Raw genomic sequence first — 27,317 nt, forward strand, 5'->3', positions numbered from 1 at the left:
ACCTGGTAATGTGTTTCATCTACATTTAATCAGCATTTTTAAAATAGGAAATTTCATTCCAAGTTGTAACTCAACATTGGAAGCATATTTCTGTACGCTACTTCTGCCCATAATGGCAGCGAGCGGCATATTGCACCACTCCAGGAGTCCCACTGCCAATATGGTGTTCTGGAGACCAGTTCTAGCAGACCCTCCTGGACTCCCAGTGATTTGTTGTCTCTCTGTATGTATATCAGAGCAAGTAATTTTTAACAGGAACATGCTGGGTATTGTGCCATGAGTTAGGATGGTGAACAGAGGTATAGACACAAATAAAGACTTTTTCCTTTCTCCATGTATACGTTCAGTAAAAAACCCAGTATTTCTAATTTAGGGCCTTCTCATGTATTGTTTACTTTGAATGAGGGAAATATGTTCTATACTGTTTTTTAAGAAAACATACAAGGCCTTCAAAAAGGGAGGTAATAAAATGGACATATTATTTAAGGTAAAATATTGGAAGTGTTGCAGTCTTGTTACTAATAATTCATAAAATTAAAAAAACCTTTTAATCTAGGATCTTCTTAATGATTTTATCAAGACAACTGAAAGTAATATAATGAAGCAGACCATTTGCAGTTATCTAGATTGTGAGCGATCTTGTGAAGCTGACATTTTAAAGAACACCAATTACAAGGTAATATAATTATTAACTGATTTTAAATTAATATAATTAAAAATTAAACTTTGATAAAAATTATTTTTATCATGCATCAAAATATTGTTTAAAAAGAGTACTTAGTTTAATTACAGTAGTAATTCATGCAGTTAAGAAGTTGAGTATCTCTGGGGCGCCTGGGTGGCGCAGTCGGTTAAGCGTCCGACTTCAGCCAGGTCACGATCTCGCGGTCCGTGAGTTCGAGCCCCGCGTCGGGCTCTGGGCTGATGGCTCAGAGCCTGGAGCCTGTTTCCGATTCTGTGTCTCCCTCTCTCTCTGCCCCTCCCCCGTTCATGCTCTGTCTCTCTCTGTCCCAAAAATAAATAAACGTTGAAAAAAAAAATTAAAAAAAAAAAAAAAGAAGTTGAGTATCTCTGAGTACTTAGATTCATAGGGAGCAGGAATTATTTAAATCTTGTGAGTCAATAAAAAAATAATCGATTTTGCTAAGGATTTTGTAATATTCAAATGCCTGTAATCATATGTGAAAAATATGTGAAATATTCTTTATAGTTAGAAATGTTATAGGTTGAAAATACTAGCATTTTACTAAGGAGAAAGGTTGTTACTCCTCAAGAATTACGTTACTAAGTGAGCGATCATTATCTGTTGTATGGGTCTTGGTCAAACAAAATGAAACCAACCTGGATTTGAAGAAATTTAACAAAGTACTTCAAGTCTAGTTCTCTCTGGATATATCAGAATGAGGCTGTGGGAAATCACAAGATAGGATGAGATGTGACCGTCAGTGCCAGTCTGACACCACCTCTGTCATATAGTGGAATTCCAGTTGCAAGGCATGATGTATACAGCGAGTGATGGGGGAGAAATCCAAGATCTATTCATTAGAGTAATACAGGTTTTGGGAAGTGGACCTGGGGAAGTGGAGTGCTCAACGTGGGGCAAGTTGGTCTTGGTTTAGGTGATATGGTGATAAAAATCTAAGGTTTGCCAGGGAGGCTTCCAGGGTTCCAATCACATGGACAGCATGTAGCAGCAGAACCTCCTGGCCAAAAAATTTATGCCATTCATGCAGTTTACCTATTTAAAGGATGCAGGGCTGTAGTTCCCAGGGAGCTCACACTGGGAAGGACAAGAAATTTAAACACTGGGATAATGCAGTAGCTATCACTAAGAGAACAAATCAGGTCTGGTGATTATTAGCAGAGATGCAGGAGAAAATGGTTTGAAATTGGGGCTGGAGAAAAAGAGAAATGTAAAAATGGAGGTGAAGAAGAGGGGCAGAGAGCACGTTCCTCTGAAAAGATCACACATCAAATTTCGGATATTTTGTTGTATGCGCTATATGGAAGATGATTACATTGACTTCTTCAAATTGACTGCCTTTTCTTTCTATCCTAATGCACTGTCTTTAGTGATGGGAAAATGGACCTATGAAAAATGACCTGTAAAGTTCTTCGATGACCAGTGATCTGTTGATAAATTTTGAATGCCATGTAAAATTCATTTAGTTATAGAATAGTTTTGAAAGTGACTTAAGGTATTCATGTATAAATAAATAAATGAATGAATGAAATGAATGAATGAGACTTATGGTAGCATTTTCTATATCTGTATGAACTACTATTTTCATGTCAACTGCTTACTTTTATCTTTTTCAGGGATTTTTTCAGTTAATGTGCAGTAAAAGCTGCTGTGTTTATTTCCATAAAATTTGTTGGAAAAAGTTCAAAAATTTAAAATATCCAGGTGAAAATGACCAGGTATTTGTTTTTCCTTCAAAGCTTCACAGCATTTCTTCCTTTATCCATTTCTCTTCATTTCTTCCTGTTCATATCCTTCTCTCCTTTTTCTTTCCCCTTTATTTTTCTTTGCCTGTTGTCTCGTGCTTTTCTCCTCATTATTCTTTGTTCATTATCACCATTTATTAAACACATCTTTGTTGGGGATACTCTGCTAATTGCTTTGTTTAGTGATTTTTATCAGTTTGTTTCCTTCCTTTTAGAAGTTTACAGTCCTAAAAATAGAAATATTGTTGCGTGTATTGACATAAAGAACATAGATTCAAAGGATATATATATTTGGTAAACCAAAAAAAAAGGAAAGGGTACATACAATTTTAAGGATAGTTTCTATTTTAAGGAGCGGGGGACAATAATAAATGTTATAGTCTTCAATTATTTGTTTATTTGTTTATTTGTTTATTTATAGAGAGCACAAGTGGGGGAAGGGGGCAGAGGGAGAGAGAAAAGAGAATCTCAAACAGGCTCCATGGTCAGCACAGAGCCTGATGTGGGCTTGATCCCATGACCTGAGCCGAAATCAAGAGTTGGATGCTCAACCAACTGAGCACCCCTATCTGTATTATTTCTATTTACCTAAGGTAATATAATTAAATTAAATTCTTAAGAAAGTAGAATTCCAAAGCTCAGTTCTATATTGGTTACTCTTTAGTGAGCTAATGGCCATAGGTTGGGTCTGTACTGTTTCATTCTAGAGTGTCTCTATTGTGCAAACAGCAGAAAACCCCTTATAAAGGAATTGTGGTATAGTACAAAGAATATTATATATGGTGTTGAGTGATCTGGGTTCATGTGCAGATTGAGCCACCACTATTTTTTTTTTTCATTAGGCTGGTGATTTAACGACTCTCAGACTCAGTTTTCTAAACCATTTGAAGTGAGAATAGTAATACCTACCTCTTAAGATTGTTGTGAGGATTGACAGATAAAAAAATATGAACTTGCATCGTACACTAAACATCATTGTATGAAGTTTTATGCTTATTTATTTATTTATTTATTTAAAGCAACATGTGAATAATTTTCACCTTCTTTGATTGTTAGGGCAATCAATATAGCTCAACTTCAAGAAAGAGAAGTAAAAGAACACTAAGTAACTTAACCAAGGGAAATAGTAAGGTCAGAGCCAGAGAAAGGACTCAACATTTTTATTCCTTTCCCTGGAATCCTCATATATCTGATAAAAATTCAGTATTCCTTTCTATACTTGTTTAATCAGTACATTTTACTTGAAGTTGCTTTCCCTGAGGGGCAGCAAATACATTTTAGGCTGTAATATAGCTGCTTGAAGATTTTGAAGTAGAAATGATGGGAGAGAAAAGTGGGATCATGCATTTTAAATAGGAAATCAATTAATACACAAATTGGACTATCTTTATTTTTTTAACGTTTTTATTTATTTGAGAGAGAGAGACAGTGTGAGTGGGAGAGGGGCAGAGATGGAGAGGGAATCCCACCCTGCACCGTCAGCATGGAACCTGATGTGGGGCTCGAACCCGTGAACCATGAGATCAAGCCCTGAGCAGATACCAAAAGCCAGATGCCCAACCTACTAAGCCACCCACGTGCCCTATGGACTCTCTTTAAACAGCTAACTCTCCAGTGTTTGTTCACATCTTTTATCATCTAGCAACATCTGCATTGAACTTTAATCAATTTTGTACATTAGTGATTTTTTAAATTTTTATTTGTATTTTTTCTGTTAATAATTTATTGTTTTTTCTATTGATAACTTTAGAGTTTTAGTGGGAGAAAATGTTTGAAGGAAGGATGTACAGGTGACATGGTACGGATGCTACAATGTGATGTACCTGGAATTGTTAAAATTTTGGTAAGTATCTTTTTTCTTATTTTTCTTCCCTTTACTGATATTTTTTACTGCAAACAGACTTGGGAATCATAATAGTATTCTAGTCATATTTTTTCTTTTGATGATGACAAGCTCCCTGACCTTTCTATTGCTTTGATTTCTCCAAAGCAATAGATTTGGACCTTAAGAACAACAAAAATATTTAAAAATAAAGATGCACACAGGGGGAGGGAGGGAGAGAAACAAAGCAGGCAATGACTGTACCAAGAGGGAAAGCCTGTCATAAATCAAAGATGATAATCTAATTCTGTGCCACCTAAGATTAAAATAATTTTAGACTTTCTGAACTTTTTTTAGTTTGTAAACATTTTCCCATGAAAATATCTGTAGAACATCACATATTGTTCCTATTACATACAACGTAGTCAAATTGTATCTACTTAATTTTTTCTAGTTATGGAAGTGTCTTGTCACATCTTCAGTTTATAAGCTAATGGACCAAAATGATAAATATGTATTATTTCTTTTTTTGCATATATATTTTTTTGTGTTTTAGATTTGGCATTTAAATCCTATACTGATATAAAGTTGGACTGCTTTTTAAGATCCACTCGTTTGTTGTTTGATTAGGATTGCGTATGGTTCACCTTGTTACTTCTGTTTTACTTGTTTTAAAGTCTGTTTAGCTTCATTCTCATTGTCTTTTTTCAAATGGTAAGGCTAAGAAATAACATTAAAGAATTTTGAAAATTGAACTACTTTAGGGCTATTTTTTTCTTTTTCCATCACTTGCAGTTTGAAGTTGTGAGAAAGGATGAATATATAACCATTGAAAATTTAGGAGCAAGGTAAGCTTGAAATAAACTCTTCTTTTTCCTGAGCATGTACATATTTTTCAGTTGCTGCTTTTTTTCTATTTCTGTCAATTGTTGGAGCTCCATTAAGTTTGTGTGTTAATTTCTTTTTTTGAGCTCTATTAAGTTTAAAAGAGTATTAGTTGTATGAAAAAAATTGAATTTGATTGACGTTTGTCTTCTCCTCTCTCCCTATGCTGTAGACAATTAAATTCTAAAGCAAGTAAGGGTTAATTATGTGAGTGCTTTTCCTCTAGGTATAAAGATAATCTTTTCCTGAAAACAAAACATATTTTTCTTAAAGTCATTTAAATTAAGTTGTTATGATGTAAAAACTTTCTCCTAGCTTTCAAAACTTATCCAGGCCTCCAAGCTTGCTGGAATGATTAGAATCATCTAATTTCTTGGATGAGAAAACTGTAATGCAGAGGAAGATCTAGTGTTAGTTGGGAACTCATAGAGGTAGAGAGCATTATTGCTATTAAAATTAGAAATTTCAATAGAAAAAGTTCTCCTAATTCATTGATTCTGTTTTCTTCTGTTGAAAGTGTAAACGTCTACCATTTTTCAGACTACCAGGAATATGGCATTGATATCTAAGGCATCAGTTTTCCTTTATAAGATAATGAAACCCAAGTCTTTATCTCTGGCATAGGTTCCACTCCTAAAATTTAGATGTATCCACCGGCATACTAAATAGTTCCACTTTTAGTTTTATTTTTTAATTTTTTTTTAAAGTTTATTTTGAGAGAAAGAGAGGAGAGAGAGAATCCCAAGCAGGCTCCACACTGCCAGCGTGAATGAAGCCTGATGCGGGACTCAAACTCACAAACTGTGAGATCATGACCTGAACCAAAATCAAGAATCAGATGCTTGACCAACTAAGCCACCCAGGCACCCTCAAAAAGCTCCACTTTTATTTCCAGAAATAACTGTAGTTCAGCATGTCCATAACTGGACTTAGAATCTTCCTTCCCAGCACTGCTCTGTAATTTTTAAGTCCAGTCAATTCAGCTTCTTAAAAATATTGTAAATGCCTCCTTACTTCCACCCCTACATTTGCACTAAACTAAATCACATTATTATTTCTCACTTGGAATTCTGAAACGGCTTCTAAACTGGTCTTTTTGTCCCTAGCCTTACCTTCCTTCAGTCGGTTGTTTACATAGCTATCAAGAATACTTATCAGGGGCGCCTGGGTGGCGCAGTTGGTTAAGCGTCCGACTTCAGTCAGGTCACGATCTCACGGTCCGTGAGTTCGAGCCCCGCGTCAGGCTCTGGGCTGATGGCTCGGAGCCTGGAGCCTGTTTCCGATTCTGTGTCTCCCTCTCTCTCTGCACCTCCCCCGTCCATGCTCTGTCTCTCCTGTCCCAAAAATAAATAAACGTTGAAAAAAAAAATTATAAAGAATACTTATCAAAAATGAAAATTGAACTGTATCACTTCTCCGTTTAAAAGCCTCTTTCAGAGACTTCTCATTGCTCTTAATTTAGTTCGGACTTCTTAGGTTGACTTTTCAGACACTTCGTCCCTGCTGCACTCACTAGTGTCATCTCTTGTCATTCTTTTCTTAGTGTATATGCACCAAGTATACCGAGCTTCTTTTAGTTCTTGAGTATACCATCTATTTTACCTTCAGGCCTTGCTTGGAATACTCTACTCCTTTGGTTTTGCCTGGTTAAAAGTTTTGGAAAGACATTAGACATTAGGTGTTTCTATCACGTGTTCCCTTTACTTCTATCAAAAAATTTAATATTGACCCTTGAACAGCATAGGGGCTAGAAGTACCAACCCCACCCCCACCGTCAGCCAAAAATTTTCATGTAACTTTTGACTCCCCCAAAACTTAACAGGCTACTAATAGCCTGTTTTTGACTGGAAGACTTACTGATAGCTTAAATAGGCAATTAACACATATTTTGTATGTTTTATATACTGAATTGACTGGATTTAAAAAAAGTTACAGAGCAGTATATTGAAATTTCTAAGCTAGAGAAAAGAAAATGTTATTAAGAAAAATGTAAGAAAGAGAAAATACATTTACAGTACTGCATTGTATGAAAAAGATCCATGTAGAAGTTTAAACCCATGTTCAATTCAAAGGTCAACTCTAGGTACTAAGTTTTATTATACTTTCTTGTCTGTCTTCTCCATTTGACTATAACCTCACTGAAGGCAAGAACTTTATCTTGCTTACTAGCATATTTCTAGTGCATAGCGTAATGGCACATGGTACCCAATGAATACATGACAGATGTAGAGGTTCCGAATTCCGTTATTCTGCAATAGGTAATGTACTTTTGTTTTGACAGTCAATTAACTTGTATATGGACTGTGAACTCTTTATTGGGGGAGGCAGGTAGTGGCTCCAGTCTCCATTCAGTTCTTTTGCCTTCACCTGAGCTGCTTTGAGTCTGTTCCAAATATGTGGTTCAGCAGTCAGAGGTGTGGGTAGAAATATTTGGGGATCTCTTTCTCTTCTGGGATTCCCCCACTCTCTTCAATAGCCATGGTTCCCTGGCTTCAATTTTCTGGTTCCTACAGCCTAGGAGACTTGTTTTCTGCCAGGGTATAGTTTAGCCCCAGGTTAAAAGCTCTAGGATTGGTGAATTTACTAACATTTCACCCAGCCCTTACCTCCTCTCCTCTGAGCACATACCCTCTCAGCAGAGTTGGTCTTTTACTTCTACTATCCAGTGCCACAGGGAGTACTTTTTGTAATTTGCCCAGGTTTTTTTAGTTGTTATCTGTGAGAGAATCCTCTGGTAACTCGATCACAATACCAAAATTGGAAGAGCTACTTTATGGAGTTTTACGAATGAATAACAGAATCGTGCTTTTTTAAACTTTAAAATGTTTTATGGTTATTAAAGTATAAGGAAAGGCTCACAAAATATAAATGCAGAGTTTAAGGAATATTATAAAGCAAACACTCTCATAGCCCTACCCAAGATGGGATTTTGCCCGTACTCCAGAAGCACTCACTTGGGCCCTCTCTCCCTGACTCCTCATCTTCTCCCTAGGTGACCTATCCTGACCCTCACAGTAATCATTTCCTTGCTATTTTTTATGAAAGTGCCAATTATAAATGCATTTCTAAACACTGAAGTTCTTTCTTTTAGGTCAGTTTTTTCAAGCTGTAGTTTATATACAGTTAAATCCACTCTTTAGAACTATACATTTAAATGAGTTTCTTTGCATACATTTGGGTAACCACTACCATGATCAAGATACAGAATATTTTTATCTTCCCAAAAAGTTCCCCCCAAATCTCTTTTGTAGTCATTCCCCTTGCCCAACCTCTAGACGCTGGTAACCACTCATGTGATTTCTGTCCTGATGGTACTGCTTTTTACTGACTGTCCTTTAATAGGGAAGCCTTTTGCATTTGAACTTTTTCACTTAGCATAATGTTTTTGAGATTCATCCATGTTATTGCATGTATCACTAGTTTTTTTTTATTAAAATGTTTATTCATTTTTGAGAGAGAGAGAGAACGAATGAATGAACGAACCAGAGAGGGGCAGAGAGAGAGGGAGACACAGAGCTCAAAGTAGGTTCCAGGCTCTGAGCTCTCAGCATAGAGCCCAACACAGGGCTCAAACCCACAAACCGTGAGATCATGACTGAGCTAAAGACGGACACTTAACTGACTGAGCCACCCAGGCACCCCAACACTAGTTTATTTTTGTTTATTGCTAAGTAGTCTTCCATTGTATAAATGTACCACAACTTATTTATTCATTCAACAGTTGAGGACATTTGAGTTGTTTCTGGCTTGGGCTATTATGATTAAAGCTACTATAAATTTCACTTATATTTTGTATAGACGTATGCTTTCCTTTCTCTTGTGTAAATTCCTAGGAGCAAGAGTGATGAGTCTTATGGTATATGTTTAATATTATAAAATACTGCCAAATGGTTTTCAAAGTAGCTATACATTTTCATTCTCACCGACAGTGGAGGAGAGTTCTAGTTTCTCTGCAGGTGTGTAATAGTATATTGTGGTTTTAATTTGCATTTGCCTAATGACTAATGAAGTTGAATATCTTTCCACATGTTTATACATGTGTTATCTCACCTATATATCCTCTTTGATGAATTGTCTATTCTAATTTTTTGCCCATTTTTACATTGGATTGTTTATCTTTGAGTTATAAAATTTCTTTGTGTATTCCAGGTACAAATTACCTAATATGTATTTTTGAAATATTTTATCCCAGGCCATGACTTGCCTTTTTATTTTCTAAAAAGTATCTTTCAAAAATCAAAAATTAATTAATTTCAGTGAAGTCTTAACATTTCTTTTATGCTTAATGCTTTCTGTGTTTTAAGAAAATTTTTTCTGCCCCAAAATCACAAAGATTTTCTCCTATATTTTTTCTAACAGTTTTTTAATAAAACTAAAAACAGTTTTATATTTAGATTTATAATCCACTTCTTTTTAAAAAATTTATTCATTTTTGAGAGGTGGGGAGGGGCAGAGAGTGAGGGAGAGAGAGAAGCTCTGTGCTGTCAGCTGGGAGCCTGACATAGGGCTTGAACTCACAAACTGTGAGCTGAAATCAAGAGTTGGACACTTACCCGACTGAGCCACCCAGGTGCCCCGGATTTATAATCCATTTCAAGTTAATTTTTGCATGTGGTATGACATAAGGGTCAAGGTTCACTCTGTCCCATCTATATCTATCTATCTAAAATCTATAGACTATATGTAGTCATTTTTGTATTCCATTCATTTGTATATTTGTCCATTTAACAATACCATACTGTCTTCAATACTATAGCTTTTTATTATCTTTTGAAATTAGGTGGTGTGATTTCAACTTTATTCTTATTTTTCAAAACTACTTTTTTCTGTTCTAGATCCTTTGCTATTCTTTATTAAAGCTAAGAAACATAATGTTTGCAAACTTTTTGCTGGGATTATGATTGGGATTATGTTGAATCTATAGCCCAGTTTGGGGATGATTTGTGTCTTAACAGAATTGAGGCTTCCTATCCATGAATGTGGAGTGTAATTACATTTAATTATAACTTCTTTGATGTCTCACAGGAATGTTTGTAGTTTTCTGTGTATTTGTTTTTTATGCTGTTGCATATAATACTTTTGAAATTTTAACTTCTAGTTATTTGTATTATGTGGAATTGGTTTGTATATATTGGACATGTATCCTGTGACTTGGTATTTGATAATTTTAATATCATCTTATAGATTCTTTGAGGTTTTCAACAGATGATCATGTCATTTGTGGCTAAAAACAACTTTATTTCTTTTTTTCCAGTTTATATACTTTTTGCTTATTTCTCTTACTGCACTGGCTAGGTCCTCTGGTACAATGTTAAATACAAGTGGTGAGAGTAGACATCGTTGCCTTTTCTAGATCTTAGGGAGAAGACTTCAGTTTTTCTCCATTTAGTGTGTTGTTAGCTATCAACTGTAGTTGCCCTTTTTCTGGTTGAATAAATTCTTTTGTTTTCCTAGTTCTCTTAAATTTTTTTTATCATGAATGAGTATTGAATTAGTGCTTCTCTGCATGCATTGAGATGATCATATGGTTTTCTTCTTATTCTTTAATTTGTTAATATGCTGAATACATTAATGTATTTTCACATGCTGAATCAGCCTTATTTTCCTGGGGTAAAGAACAGTTGTTCGTGATCTATTTATTTTTTTCTATATTGCTGCTATTTTCTTCCTAGCTTTTAAAAGATATAGCTGACATAGAACATTGTATAAGTTTAAGGTATAGAAAGTGATGATTTGATTTATGTATGTATTATAAAAAGATTCCCACAGTAAGGTTAATTAACTGTATGAGGTGATGAGTATGTTAACTTTTTTCTTGTGTGTGTGTGATGAGAACTTTGAAGATGTTTCTTAGCAACTTTCGAGTATACAAAAAATATTACCTGTAGTCACCATGCTTTACACTGGAATTTGACCCCTTATTCATTTTCCCCACACCCTTATCCTTGGCAACCACCATTCCACTTTCTGTTTTTGTGAGTTTGGGGTTTTTTAGCTCCTACATTTATGTGGGATCATACAGTATTTGTCTTTCTCTGTCTGGCTTACTTCACTTAGTATAATGCTCTCCAGGTTCACCCATGTGGTCACAAATGGCAGGATTTCCTTTTTTTTATGGCTAAATAGTGTTCTAGTGCATGCGTGTGTGTGTGTGTATAAAAATCATATTTTGTTTATCCATGCATCTACTTATAGACATTTAGTTGTTTTCATGTCCTGGCTATTGTAAATAATACTGCAGTGAACATGGACATGTAGATATCTCTTCAAGATAGAGATTTCATATCCTTTGGGTATACAATATATACCCAAAAGTGGGGTTGCTGGATTAATTGTATTTTTAATTTTTTAAAATATTTTTTAAAATTAATTTATTAATTTATTTTAATGTTTATTTTTTGAGAGAAAGACAAAGTGCAAGCAAGGGAGGGGCAGAGAGAGAGGGAGACACAGAACCCGAAGCAGGCTCCAGGCACCGAGCTGTCAGCACAGAGTCTGATGTGGGGCTTGAACCCACAAACTGTGAGATCATGACCTGAGCCCAAGTCGGACACTGACTGAGCCACCTAAACGCCCCATTTAATGTTTATTTTTGAGAGAGAGAAAGAGAGAAGGAGGGAGGGGGGGAAGGAGCATGCTCAGGCGGGGGAGGGGCAGACAGAGAGGGAGAGAGAGAATCCCAAGCAGGCTCCAGGCTCTGAGCTGTCAGCACAGAGCCTGATGTGGAGCGGGAACTCATGAAAGAGATCATGACCTGAGCCAAAGTTGGATGCTCAACTGTCTGAGCCACCAGGGTGCCCCTACTTTTAATTTTTTGAGGAACCTCCGTACTGTTTCTCCTAGTGGCTGTATCACTTTGCATTCCCACCAGCAGTGCACAGGGTTCCTTTTTCTCCATATCTGGCCAACACTTACTGTGTTTTCGGTAACAGACAATCTAACAAGTGTGAAATGATCTCTCATTGTAGTTTTGATTTGCATTTTCTGGATGATTACTAACGTTAGCATCTTTTCATGTACCTATTAGTCATTTTGTGTCTTCTTTGGATTAATATTTGCATGGTATATATATTTTTGCATCTTTTTACCTCAACCTATATACGTCTGTATTTAAAGAGAGTTTCTTATGGACAGCATAGGTCTTGCTTCTTTATACCCAACCTGACAATGCCTATCTTTTAAATTTGGGTGTTTATTCCATATAAATTTGCTGTAGTTCTTGATATGGCCAGATTTAAATCTACCATCTTCCTGGTTGTTTTCAGTTTTTCCCATCTGTTCCTTGTGTTTTATTTCCTGGGTTTGTTCTTTCTGTCTTTCTGTCTTTCACCCTCTCTCTCTTATGATTGCTCTAAGACTTACAATATATGTTTTTAACTTGTCAAAGTTCATTTTCCAATACTATACTATTGTATGTATAGTATAGGTATTGTATGAACCTTACAATAATGTTTCCATATCATTCCACCTTTGTGCATTTGTTGTCATGTTTTACTTCTGGATATAAATTCCATAATATATTGTTATTTATAAGTATAGTTCAATTTTTTTCTGTTTACACTGGTAGAAATACAGGTTATTTCTGAATTCTGACCATAACAACAGTGCTATGATGAACATGCCTGGATGTGTCTCCAGATGTATATGTACAGAAAGTTTCCCAGAATATATCCCTAGGAATAGAATCAGTAGGCCATCTGACCATATCTTCAACTTTTCTAGATTTTGCTGAATTGTTTCCCACAGTGGTTTTACCTGGTTACACTCCCACCAGCAGTATAGAATATTTTTTATTCAGTATCTTTGCCAGTACTTCATATTGTTAGAGTTTAAAATGTTTCCATTGTAGTGTATGGTGGGCAGTGTTTTGGTGCTGGAGATAAAACACCTCTAACAACCTCCAACACCTAAATCTCTGTCCTCATTAAACTTAAAACATTCAGTTGGTGTTGCCCCATTTTTGTTTTATTTTGTTTTCTGTGGGAGAGTTTATCTCAGTGCCAAGTCTCAAGTTTTTCATGACATCATTAGTGTTTAGTCTGTTTAATAAATTTTGCTACTTTTACCCCTCATTTTTTTTGGTTATTTGTGTTGCTGTTATGCTAATTTCTTTGTTGCCTTTTTTTAAAAATCACTAGTCCTTACATGAGTTTTCTTCTTGGATTAGTGAATGATAAGATCTTATGTTGGAGGAAGGTCTGGGGGGAGTTATAGTTTTGCTGGTTTTTTACAGTATTTCTGTTGCCACACAGCCTTTTTTTTTTTTTTTTTGTATGAGATTTAGCAGTTCTATTTGTCTGGTAACTCCAACAAAATTGACAGTGTGGGGTTATCCTTGTTGGTGGGTTTTGTTTGTTCATTCCCTTTTTTCCTTTGCTTTTAAATTTTTCCCGAAGGAGGAGGAGAGGACAATATTCACTTATTTAGCCATGCTGATATCAGAAATCTTAAGTAACTTTGGTATTAATTGTAACTTAAGTTTTTTCTACTTGCAGTTATAAAAAGTTGATGTCTCTGAAAATTACTGATACTGATATAAGACCGAAGATCAGTTTAAAATTTAGTGCAAAAGGTACTGTTTTATTCTTATATGTCTCCTCTTGAAAAGTATATTAAAAGTTTTGACTTGCTCTGTACAGTATCATACCACTGACACCATGTGTTTATGTTTGTCATTCACTGGGCTTATGTTTACACTAAGTAAGCATCACTTGGCATGGGCTGAAATTCATGGACGGAAAGATCAGCAGGTGTATGGGTCTTACATTACCTTGGCATCATAGAGAAGTTTGCTGGGTCTGGTGTATAACTGTTGACTACACAGTGAGATTGGACTCCAGCAGGTGTTCCCTACCAAACCCTCCTCTCTTGTTGCATTCCCTGTTAATAGAGCAAAATGGAAGGCATGACAATTTGGGACTCAAGGCCAAGTAGTCTAAACTTAAGTGCCAGCTGTTTAGGAATGCCAGCTGGTCAGCAATGCCACTTAGAGGCTTTTAGGGCTCATAGTCCCATGGAAGAATAGTTTGATATCAGTCCTTGCTGGAGGGAATGAGTGTCCTTGATCCCAGCCAGCTTCTTAGTAGGCTACCCAGAGAAAGTTCCCTGGGTCATTTGCTTTGTAACCTTGCTTGCTTCCACGGTATATGTCAAGTATATCAAACAAGAATATTAGTTTCTAAATTTCTTGAAACACAGAATCGTGAAGGATAAAATAATAAAGCTACATTTTATGATAAATACATATTTTGATATTCATACAAAAAGTATACCATCATATATCAAGTCCTTACTACTTTAAATTCACCTCAGTCTACTTTCCTCCTTTGGAAGTGCTATTAAACCAGAAAAATCTCAAATAGTTCATTCTCATGCCTTACTCCATTTCATTGATGAATTATCTACTTAATCATTAATTTATCTTTTGAGAGGATAAGAATATCATCATCAGGCCAGTGTGCCTTAAACTTTAATGTATATCCAAATCATCTGTTATACATTGTTAAAATGTAGGTGCCAATTCAGTAGCTCTGGGTGGGGTGGGGGGAGGTGGTTGCTAAGATTCTGTCTTTCTAACAGGCTCCTGTGGGGATGTCACTGCTGGTCTGTGGACTACACTGGGATATCAAGGCATTAGATCACTTTATGTTTTTTGATATAGTTCTCTATTGTCTGATATGGTTGCCACTAGCCATATGCAGCTATTTAAATTAATAAAACTTGGATATAATTTCAAATTCAGTTCATTTGTTAGAAAAGCAGCATTTCCAATCTTCAGTGGCTAGTAGGCACTACAAATCTAAAACATTTTTATCACAGAAAGTTCTAGTGGGCAGTGCTGATTAAAATAAAGTTGCCTGAATAAAATATAATTAAACACTGGCAGTTACCATTCTTGAAAGTCTTCAGAATTTCCAAAGGCCTAAAGTTTTATGCCATTTGGTTGCCAAAGTCATTTACTTGAACAAAACCCTGCATGGTTGAAAGGCTTCTGTGGTGATTAGTCTTTGTGATTACTTTTGCTTGGGAACATATTGTTTTTGTTGGGATTTTTTTGATAGCTAGAAGCAGCATGCTTATTGAGCACTGGCTGTGGCAAAGCACTATACTGTATTTCATTGTTTTGGAATCGTCCCTGTCCTACAGGAGCTTAGGATATAATGAGACAGACCACATAGAAAAAAAGCATTAATGTGGAATGTTTTGACTTCTCAAAATTCATTTTCAGATGAAATGCCTATCTTCAAACTTGATTATAATTATTTCTATCATCTGCTTCATATAATTATCATTTCTGGTACTGACATTGTCCGGCAAATATTTGATGAGGCTATGCCACCCCCTCTTTTGAAAAAAGAACTTCTTATACACAAGAATGTGCTGGAACCCTACTACAACCATCTTTGGACCAATCACCCTTTGGGTGGAGCATGGCATCTGCTTTATCCCCCAAACAAGGAGCTACCACAGTCCAAACAGTTTGACTTATATCTCCTATTAGCTCTCATAAAACATTTGAATGTATTCCCTGCACCCAAAAAAGGCTGGAATATGGAACCACCATCTTCTGATCTCTCTAAGTCTGCCGACATCTTGAGGCTGTGCAAACACAGGGATATCCTCCTTAGTGAGATTTTGATGAATGGTCTCACTGAGTCACAATTCAATTCAATTTGGAAAAAAGTTTCAGATATTCTTCTGCGTCTTGGGATGAAGCAAGAGGATATTGACAAAGTGAAGGAGAATCCCATTGAGAATATCTCCCTTGATTACCATCAACTGTCCATCTACCTAGGCATACCAGTACCAGAAATCATCCAGAGGATGTTATCCTGCTATCAACAAGGTACAAAATAATTATTTACTTCAGCTGGTAAACCTTCACTAAATGTCTGCCATGTGCCAGACACAGTGCTAAGGGCAGGAGATTCAGTGAGCTCACATCTTGGGAGGATAGACTCATCAAGAAGCTACTAAAAATTATAGTACTAGAGATGTTCCAGAATACCATGGGAGATCCTACCCTGAGAGTCCAAAAAAGCTTTCTGGAGAGTGTAATATTTAAAGAATTCTTAAATGACATGTAAAAGTTAGCCCAGTGAAGAAGATGGAGAAGGACGTTTCAGAAGGAAACAAGAACAAAGGTATAGAAACATAAAAATATATTGTAATACAGGGAACTAAAAAGTTTGGCCTTACTGAGATCAAAATAGGGGAGAGGTAACAAAGAGAATACATTCAAGAGGATTTCCCTGGCCATGTTGAGGAGTTTTTGTTTTCAAAAAGGAATTGTTGAAGATTTTTAACTAAAGGAGTATTATCACTACTATAAAATTAAGGATGCCTAAAACCATGAAATACAGGTACTGTATGTTTCAAGTATGGCCTTCTAGATAACATGGGTATATGTTTTCTCCTTTCCAGCAGAACCATGACAATTAATTGAAAAATTTGGCAACTATTCATTAACCATGCCCATGAGTAATTTAAAAAATCAGGTAATGTCTAAGGTCAGCAGTAGCCATTGTCCAAATGTCCATGAAGGACATTGTCTCTTCATATGGGAAAGACTTCAGACCTCCTCTCCCACATTCCTGGATAGCTTCTCAGTTGTCATCATGGGGAGTGGAGTTCAAGGCATGTCAGCATCACTGAAACCTTTACTTTGCTATCCCGGGTGACTTTTCCTGGTCCCAAGTTATTAGTCGTACTACCTAGTGAGCAACTGATGACCACACTGATGCTTTGTAAGCATACAACTTATCAGCGTTCTTGTAATTGTTGAGCTACTATTGTTGATGATTGCTAGGCCTCAATAACATTCCTTTTACTAAGGTCCTGGGATACTGTCGTGTTTTCCTGCTTAACCTTTAAGAGCCTTCTCTGAGTGTAAGAGGAGAGAATGCGGACTTCGATAATATGAGAAAGTCATGCAAGAACCCTTGACTTAAAATAAGAGGCTTTTTTTACATTTACTTTATGAATACTTTATTGTTTATTCATTTATTTATTTATTGAGAGAGCATGAGCAGGGGAGGGGGAAAAGAGGGAGGGAGAGAGGGAGAATCGCAAGCAGGCTCCACTCCCAGTGCAGAGCCTGATTTGGAGCTTGATCTCACAACCACGAGATCATGACCTGAGCCAAAATCAAGAGTCAGAGGCTGGGGCGCCTGGGTGGCACAGTCGGTTAAGCGTCCGACTTCAGCCAGGTCACGATCTCGCGGTCCGTGAGTTCGAGCCCCGCGTCGGGCTCTGGGCTGATGGCTCAGAGCCTGGAGCCTGTTTCCGATTCTGTGTCTCCCTCTCTCTCTGCCCCTCCCCTGTTCATGCTCTGTCTCTCTCTGTCCCAAAAATAAATAAACGTTGAAAAAAAAAATTAAAAAAAAAAAAAAGTCAGAGGCTTAACTGTGCCACGTAGGCTTCTCACTTCATTAAGATTTGTATTAACAAATGAGAATAAAGGTAATATTTGGGAAATATTCAGAATTCAAAGCATAAATAAATAAAATTCAAAGCATTTCAAATAAATAAATTCAAAGCATTTCAAGCAATTCCCACTTAGACCCAAAAGCTTTAGTCCCTAATTTAATAGAGGCTTTCCTATCATCTTCTCTTTCCTAGTAGTTATTACAGTTGTTGTTTTCATTTGTTTAATATCCATTGTTCTCACTGAATCACTGTGAAGTTTCTTATTTCTTCATCATTCAATATCTAGAGCTTAATACAACCTTATGCATTGTACATGCTTAATAAATATTAATGGACAAGGGAGAGGGAGGGCTGATCAGGATAATTCATATTGCTAAAACATCCTGACACTTTCAGTGGAGGTTTGCTTCATAATTGACTATTGTTACTTTATGACCTTAGATTTTTAAAATTTTAAGAATCTTCTGCTTGTTTTAAAGTGCTTATATTCTAGGCATTATCTATTATGAACTACCAAAGTTTTGTTTTCTTTGCCTAAACATGAATTTATAAACTTTATGTTGTAATTTAAAGATTATGCCTTGTTTAAACTAGATTTATGAGTGAAACTGGTTGTTTTTACAGTTATAAAAGTAATTGGTACAATGTAAAAATCTTCTGACTTTTCTTAATCCCAGTCAGATATTTGTTGGTTCTATTTCCAATTGTACATCTAAGTTTTTTCTTTATGTATCATAGGAATTGCTCTACAGTCAATAACGGGCAGTCAACGTAAGTATGTTTAGAAACAAATTGCCTCGGTGACCTTTCAACTTGGAATAGCTAAGGGATACTTATAGGAATTTTACTTGGTCAGATAACTATATGATAAACTATTATTTGTTACAAGCTTGGAAAATCATGTGACCAAACTACTACTGGTCAGCTGAATGTAGTATGAGCCTTTTTCCTCCGCTTTGGTCTTAATGCATGTCTCCAGGATTTACCCGAGCATAGTTTATTAACTTTTGACACACTGGACACTTCAACAGGCAAAAATGCCTACCTGCTTGCTCTACCTGCTCGTATATGCTACTCTTCAGCTTATGTAGCTTTTATCTAATTAACTATCCACTGTTAGGCTGTATACTTTTTGCCAGGTGGTGAGTTGCTAATTTTTTTAATTTCCATTTTTGTGCTGTGGTTTTTTAAATGCAGTTCGTATTCTGCGATTAAAATTCTACTTTAGAAAACAACACCATGGGTTTTGTTTGAAGTAAAATTATACTTAAACAATAAAAATATTTAAGTTAAAGATAAAAAAAGATATCCCTATCCTAAAATTTTACTAGATGCAGTATTAATAGGGTCAATGTCAGGATCCTCAAAAGACTTAGTATTTAGAATCAACTTAAGTTGTACAATATCTAATATTTAGAGTCTACTTAACATAACAGTAAAGTATCTTAGCATTTGGGTTTGTATTGATTGGTTCTTAGCTAGTATCAGTACCTATTTGGTCACTGATAAATGAGCATTTCATTTTCACCTAGTAATTAAAGAGAATAAGATGTCTTTCTGTTCCCGGGATGGTGTTTTTTAGTGATATGAGGGTAAAACTAAATGCGTCCTGATTTTGAGTGTTTTTTAACATTTAGGTATTGAAATAGAAGAGTTACAGAATGAGGAAGAAGAACTAAGTCCACCTCTCATGGAGTACAATATAAATGTGAACTCAAACCCTGAAATACAGTTAGCAGAAATGAATAAAGATGGAGCATCGATACCCAGTGAATCTTCAACAGAATCTACTAAAGATCTCCAGGAAGTATAAGCTCTCATTAATATTTAAATTAAAAGAACTTAATCAGGGCTTTTACTTTGTTACATGTGCTGTATTTACAGCATCCTAGACAATCTTAGTTTACATTTATCAGTGTTCACACAGAGCTTGAATTGGAATGGTTCTTTCTCCAGTACTTCTTCCAAAAATCTTTCCTGCCTTAACCTTTTATGTTGTCAGCATTTACCAAACACTTGTTATGTGTCAGGCACTATGCTAGATTTCTGAATGTTTCTTCATCCTGAGTGATGGCAATAGAAGTGGGAAGTTAGTAGAAAGTAGAAAAAAACATAGTGGGGAAAGAAGAGAGAAAAGAGAAAAACGTGATATTTCAGTGTCATTTGCATGGGAATAAAATTAAAGTCATGCAAGATGTAATCTCTGTATTTCTTTAATGTTAATTTTATATGGTCACTAAATTACTCCTGGGCTTAATTTTTCATCTTATTGACTTGAATGTGTTGATTTTTTGAAAGTCCCTCCCTTCCTCCTTTGTTGCTCATGCATGCACGCACATATGCAAGTGAGGATCTGTGAGCTTTTTTCTGTAGCCTCCTCATTGATATTATGTTATTCCTTTAGAGATCAATGATCTCTCAAGAACAGAAGACTGAGATTAAAATAAGAGTGAAACAGGGGCGCCTGGGTGGCGCAGTCGGTTAAGCGTCCGACTTCAGCCAGGTCACGATCTCGCGGTCCGTGAGTTCGAGCCCCGCGTCGGGCTCTGGGCTGATGGCTCAGAGCCTGGAGCCTGTTTCCGATTCTGTGTCTCTCTCTCTCTCTGCCCCTCCCCCGTTCATGCTCTGTCTCTCTCTGTCCCAAAAATAAATAAACGTTGAAAAAAAAAAATAATTAAAAAAAAATAAGAGTGAAACTGAAAATAGTTTTCTATAGAATCTAGAATAATGAGAATAATAGAATAATAATCTATAATATTAGAAGATGAAAGATTTCAGTGGTTAGAGGAAATATATTTTGCAAAATAACTTATTGTGTGATTTGAATTGCATATTAATTAAATTATTTATTTCTTGTCAGGTTAAGAGTAAACCAAAGAAAAAGAAAAAGACTAAGAATAAAAAGGTAAGTGACTGTATTAGCATTATAATAGAGAGATGTCTGATTATGAACACTTAGGTTTACATATGGATTCACTGTTAGAACTTAGTTCAAGTAGGTATATAGCATAAATGACTTATAAATGTCAATAGCTTAGGGGTGCCTGGGTGGCTCAATCAGTTAAGTGTCCGACTCTTGATTTCAGCTCAGGTCATGATCTCATGGTTCATGGGTTCCAGCCCCACATTGGGCTCTGTGCTGATAGTGCGGAGCCTACTTGGGATTCTCTCTCTCTCCTCCTTTCTCTGTTCTTCCCCGGCTTGTGCTGTCTTTCTAAGTAGATTATAAATATAAATATAAATATAAATATAAATATAAATATAAATATAAATATAAATATGAAATATATGAATAAACTTAAAAAAAATAAATGTCAATAGCTTATTGAATATGTGGTTATATATGGTAGATCCTGAATGATTTAAGCTCCTAGTATGTCCTGCTTCACTTCCCTAAATCATAATTATACATTTAAATATACAAATAAGAAACTGAGTTACTTGGAAATTTCATTAATTTCTGCATACCACTCTCATTTAAAAAATGCCTACTCAGTCTTTTATAAAAAGCTTCTCATCATATTTCCAGTGATATATTCAGAAACATTTTTCAAAGCCTTTAGAAATGTTGATTTTCTTCCTGATATCCAAAATTCTGCCAACAGTGCAATAATGTACAAAAATGGTACAAATGCAAGAAGCTTCCTTCATGCTTTGTCTTTGCTTTTTGCCAATTATAAATGAACAACTTACTGTTACTATCTATGGCAGAGTTTTAGCAAAAAGTCTCTTAATTGCTTGGAAAATTACAAAGGAAAGTTGAGTCTTTTTTAGTTTTGTTTTGGTTTTTTTAATATTTTTTTAACTAAGGCTATATTTGTAGGGCAATTTTTGTTGTTGTTCAGAGCAAAATTGAGGGGAAGGTAAAGATTTTCCATATATCTCTGACCCCCACATATGAATAACCTCCTGCATTATCAACATCCCCCATCAGAGTGGTACATTTGTTACAATTGACGGAACTACAATGACACATCATAATCACCCAAAGTTCATACTTTATGTTTTAATTCACTCTTGATGTTTGTAGATTCCTATGGATTTGGACTCAAGAGTTTTTTGTTTGTTTCTTGGTTGGTTTTTTTCCTTTAAATCAACCATACAGCTAACTACTATGCTATGCAAACTTTATGGTAAAAAAGAAAAAAAAAAAGTGTTGTTTTTCTGGCCTGAAACATACACTTAAAATCTAGGTATATTCTGTAGATTATCTTATAAATTAATGCAATGAGAATGACCAACTATACAATCTGGTAAGCCAATGTTATTTATTGGAAGTATACACAAATTTTAGTCATAAATGAAATTTAACACAAGGTAAATTTACAAAATGCTTAGGTGAAGAACAGAATACAGATTATTTACGCTGTGATCAATAAAATATCAATATAATTTTCGTGTTTATCATAATCATTTATTATAATTTATAATTTCACTCAAAAGTTATTTTGAAAATTAAGATATGTTTTTAAAAGACATGAATAAGAAGACTTACTACTAGTCAGTTCTTATATAATAAAACACAGACTGATATATTAGTTTAACTGATACTTTTTAATTCTTACCAAAACATTAGTAAATCCCAGGTCTAATACTACAGAAAGCTGGGCAAGTAAATCTGCAACTGTCAGACTATAACTCTTGGTTCCAAAGGTACGTAGTTTGTCTCTTACAACAAATTAAAATATGATTGTTCAGATTTTCAATTCTAGTTAAATGGAAAACCCAACTTTTATGTCAAATTGAAATGAAACAGGTAATAAACACAATGGAAAATAAATGTAAACACGACTCAAAAATTCATATGCTAATAATATTAAAAATGTCTTCTTAGGGGTGCCTGGGTGGCTCAGTTGGTTAAGCATCCAACTTCGGCTCAGGTCATGGTCTCACGGTCCGTGAGTTCAAGCCCCACATCAGGCTCTGTGCTGACAGCTCAGAGCCTGGAGCCTGTTTCAGATTCTGTGTCTCCCTCTGACTCTGACCCTCCCCCATTCATGCTCTGTCTCTCTCTGTCTCAAAAACAACTAAACATTAAAAAAAATTAAAAAATAAAATAAAAATGTCTTATTAAATGTCAAGAAGTTTTTTGTTATTGTTTATAACAACCTAAGTTTTAAAATTTTTTTTAATGCTTATTTATTTTTGAGAGAGAGAGAGGGAGAACATGAGTGGGGGAGGGGCAGAGAGGGAGAGAGGGAGAGAGAGAGAGAGAGGCACAGAATCAGAAGCAGGCTCCGGGCTCTGAGCTGTCACCACAGAGCCCAGTGCGGGGCTTGAACTCATGAAGTGTGAGATCATGACCTGAGCCAAAATCAGCCATTTAACCAACTAAGCTACCTAGGCACCTGACCTAAGTTTTTTCTAATTTATTTTTTTAGAAGAAGTTGAGATACTTTGAAAATAAGATAATTTTATGAAGATAAGATGTGGACATTAGAAGAGAGATTTCTCTTTTATCTAAATTTTAAAGTATGGGACCTAAAAATGCTGAAATTTTTGCATATGACTATTTCATATATAGTAGTCCTATTAATATACTTCATTATTATTGATACAAAGAATTGTCTAGTTATAGTGTAAGCAACCAGTTGTCTAGCTAAGTCCATCACATCCTCCAATGAGTTTTCCTCATGAAAAATTCTAGCATACAAAAAATTATCTTGTGTTATACAGAATAACAACAAAGTTTCTATGAATGAAATTGTGTCCTCTGTTAATTATTTGTCTTGTAATATCTCTACCTAACATTAGCTGAAGTCCTGAAAAGATCTTTCAGGGACTCTGGAAGAATATGATGAAAAAGAAATATTTGTATAGCAAATAGAGGAGACAGTACAGATAACTTCTAACCAGTATATATAGAGACATTGTAGTTACTTTTTCTTCACTTAGGAATTTAGTATTTAGCTTCTAATATATCCAAATTATAAATAACTCTTTTGGGAGTTAATTAGCTCCTCCTTCCCACTCCTACCTCCCACCCAGGGGAATTAAGGGTTAAGAATAGAAAAGGGAGGTAAAGCAGATGGCAGAAGAATAGAAGGCTTTGTGATGATGCCTTGGGGAAGGAAGGAAACATGGCAGGAAATAAATCTAGCCCTTCAAATTGGATGTGCTGTCTATAGCAGGGAAGTTGCTGAGATGCATGTAAAACAGGCTGCTGTATGTGTTGACAAAAAGTTGTCATGGGAAGAAGTAAAAAGTTTCAGAAAGTATGCAGCTACACTAGATGTTCATTATGAACAACCAAATAAATGTCTTTCAGTTCAGCTATTCAGGTATACTGGAACCAAGGTAGGAGTTGATAATTCTAAATTGTAGAATCAAATTGGCACGGGACATTGATCAGATGCTGAAATGCAAAATTCTCTTAGTTTATAGGCAATAAAGCAGAACAAATTTGTAAATACATCATGGAATCTATGGGGAAGGAGATCCAAAAGTTTCTTGTAAACAAGAGGTGGTGGTAGAAGTTAATACTGTAATTTATATAAAAGTAATTAATACTGTTAATAGGGTAATGTAGAAGAGCGATTAATACTATTAATATGTGTTGAGTGTCATTGATATTACCTTTATCTACTATGTAGCTTTTATAGTTTTACTTTAATGAACATAAAATTTAGGATTTTTTAACATTTCCTTCCAATTGTGATCTCCTTGACACTTCCTTTTCTATAAGATTTCTTAATATATCAATCTGCTTTCACCTTGTATGTAGATTTTCAAGAACTCTTATAGTTAGTATAGTATTCCATAAAGGAGAATTATACATGTCCTGTCCCAAGATTACCAGTAGGTACAAACTCAACCCCAATATTTACTTTCAATATCTGAATCAGTGATTTTTAAGTTATTTCATGATTCAATGGTAGATTACAAAATCAGTGTAGCAGGTCACAACTACCATTTTATAAAATAAATAGAATTAGTAAGAGTAAAAAAAAGTTTCAGAGTTCATTATGTATTGTCTTAGTTTGGGCTGCTATAACAAACTACCATAGACTGGGTGCTTTAAGCAAGAAACATTTTTCACATGTTTGAAGTCTGGGAAGTCAAAGATAAAGGTGCCAACAGATTCGGGATCTGGTGAGGGCCCTCTTAGTTTGCAGATGGCTAACTTCTTACTGTGTCATCACAGCAAGTAGAGAGAGAGAGAGCACACAGAAGAGCAAGAGATCTAGCTCTCTGGTCTCTTCTTAAAAGGGCACTGATTCTATCATGAGGACTTCATAGCATCATCTAAACCTAATTACTTTCCTAATTAATTTCCCCCTTAATTGGGGGTTAGGGTTTCTGCATATGAATTTGGGAGAAGCATAAACTTGCAGTCTATAACATATATAATCTGGGTAAAGATTATTTAGTGTGACTTCAATTTCAGTTTTATATTCATGGATAAAGATCTCTGAATAAGTGCATTTACATCATGATGTAAAATGTATTTCTTATTTTGGTTGTGGTCAAAAAAGGTTGAGAAACACCTAAATGCAGTCACATCACTGTGCTGTATTGGCATAGTTGATATAGATTACTAATTCTTGATGTTGTTTTTCAGAATAAGGAATCAAAAGAAGAACAAGTGTAAGTATTTATTTAATTTTTAAATTTTTCCTAGTATTCTCAAAGTGTGTTTTGCCAGTATGACACAGCCTTGCTTTGGGAAATGTTCTGAAAGAAGAAAGTACAGTTACTTTTCTTAATAACTTGTCACTTAAGAGTAACAAAAAGTTAAATTATCATTTACTTTGGGAGAATAGAATCTCTCACCATTTTTCTATAAGGCTACTCAAAAGTCAAAGACTAATTTGGATCCAGCATAAAATCTTCTACAATATAGTCTAGATTGTGGTTAGCCAAATCTAAATTTAAGTAAGAATTAACCTTAAAGAACAGATCAGTGTTTGTCCTAATGACCTCTTTTACCAAAAAGTTTGTTTTGTTTTGGTTTGTTTAATTAATGCATAGGTGGTGGTGGTTTTTAATTCCAGTTGTTTACCGTGAATTTTGAACCTACTGGAAACCTTTTAATGTCTAAAGATCATTGTGTTATACAACTATGTGACTGATGACAGTGCAGTAGTGGATGGAAGTAAGGGAGATAGTAATGAAGAGGCTCATTATACCCAACAGAAAGTTTAATTGAAAGTTGGTAACTTTGGAGAACTCACTGTGAGGACATAAATTATTAAGATATCTTTAAAATGGTAGCAAGAATATATTTTAACTCGAAAGTCATCACTTGTAGTTGATATTTTCTCATTGATAATGGATGTGATCTACTTGCTAATAGTTCATCATCCAAGGATGAATTTTCACTTTCTCTGTCAATGAGTTGAGCCACTAGAGTGATAGTTTTTTGTTTGTTCTACTTTTTTCAAACCATGTCTAGAAGCCATAAAAATAACTTACTAAAGAATCATACAGTGCTATCAATCATTTTGCTTATTTTACCTATAGTGTAGACACAAACTGAATGATCATCAGATCACCCAGGGAGCTTTGTTTTTGTATGAGAATTTTCACATATACACAAAAGTAAAAATAATATATCACATTAATATATGTACCTAATCATCCCGGTTCAACAATTACACTGTTTTTCCACACTTGCTTCACTTTTTTCCCTTAACATTTTGTTCTTTGTTGGTGTTTTCAGTCCCAAATATCATGTAATTTTACCTCTACATGCTTCAGTTTGCATCTCTTACTGATAAGAACATTTTCCTATATTATTACAGTGTCATTATTAAACTTTAAACATTTAGGAATAATCTTCTATAGCTTTTCAAAAATACAGATTCATCTATGTATTTACAGTTGTCAGGATACCTGGAAAAATATAATTTTAAAAAGCTCTTCAGGTAATTTGGAAAATTGGGTTTGGGAACCAGTGGTCTACACAAGCATTTGATTTCATTGAACTTTCCAAAATGTTGAGTCATTCTAGAATACCTCAGTGATACCTAATGAGTGTTTTATAGTGTTTTACAAGTTACTCTACAAGCATGAGATGCCATATTGTTTTCTAGGTCTCCGTGGCCTAAAAGAAGTAATAACGTATCCTAGAGTTACCGATTTTCTATTCACTAATCACGTCATTTATATTGTGTTATAAGTAAAAGTACTATTTCTTGTTACCATTTAATGGGATTGGGAAGGAAATTTATAGCCACTCACTACACCAAGTTGAAAGGATAGTAGCATGCATTTACATTTTAGACATAAGTATAAAAATGAGTTAATTATCATTGCACTTACAGTATTTTCATTCTTTTTTTTTAGTGGTTTCTAGTTACTGAAATCCATGTTACCACTACAGTTTTTTTTTTTTTAAGTCCTGTTACCAAAGAATCTCCATTTTTAAATCTACTTTATGTTGATATTTGCAGCCCACTATTTAAATGTACACTGGACCTAAGCAATGAAATTGATTAAACCAACCTACTTTTCAAGAATGGTGTGATGATAAAATAATATAGCAGATGTAGAAATGCTTGTCAGTATTTCCCAAAGTATTGTTTCCCAAAGTAATTGATGTTAATAATTATAATCTGAAATATGAACTCTTTGGTCTCATAATTCTTGAAAACACTAGGATGAACTGAATAGGTACCTTGATTGAGTGCTGTCTTATATATGATAAATAAATTTATTATGAATCATCAAGAGAAATACACAGTATAAGCATGGTCTAAACTTGCTTTGGCCATGAACCCTCCTTTCTCAT

The 27,317-nt window shown here is 35.0% G+C and overlaps 1 protein-coding gene across 8 annotated transcripts in view; it reads left to right on the forward strand.

Moving 5' to 3' along the window:
* The window catches only part of DZIP3 (DAZ interacting zinc finger protein 3), a 100,688-nt gene that overhangs the window by 37,093 nt on the left and 36,278 nt on the right, over nucleotides 1–27,317 (forward strand). For 5 of the 8 annotated variants that reach the window (XM_045501926.1, XM_045501925.1, XM_045501929.1 and 2 more), the window contains 10 exons: nucleotides 557–676; nucleotides 2,320–2,421; nucleotides 4,199–4,291; nucleotides 5,066–5,118; nucleotides 13,651–13,727; nucleotides 15,384–16,001; nucleotides 18,323–18,355; nucleotides 19,222–19,391; nucleotides 20,445–20,489; nucleotides 25,146–25,171. In XM_045501926.1, the coding sequence (XP_045357882.1) occupies nucleotides 557–676; nucleotides 2,320–2,421; nucleotides 4,199–4,291; nucleotides 5,066–5,118; nucleotides 13,651–13,727; nucleotides 15,384–16,001; nucleotides 18,323–18,355; nucleotides 19,222–19,391; nucleotides 20,445–20,489; nucleotides 25,146–25,171 (1,337 nt within the window). The remainder of the gene's footprint in view (nucleotides 1–556; nucleotides 677–2,319; nucleotides 2,422–4,198; nucleotides 4,292–5,065; nucleotides 5,119–13,650; nucleotides 13,728–15,383; nucleotides 16,002–18,322; nucleotides 18,356–19,221; nucleotides 19,392–20,444; nucleotides 20,490–25,145; nucleotides 25,172–27,317) is intronic. The other 3 variants (XM_045501930.1, XM_045501931.1, XM_045501933.1) reach the window with 3 other exon arrangements.

Source organism: Leopardus geoffroyi, chromosome C2 (genome assembly GCF_018350155.1).
Source record: "Leopardus geoffroyi isolate Oge1 chromosome C2, O.geoffroyi_Oge1_pat1.0, whole genome shotgun sequence".
In the NCBI taxonomy this organism is placed as follows: Eukaryota; Metazoa; Chordata; class Mammalia; order Carnivora; family Felidae; genus Leopardus; species Leopardus geoffroyi.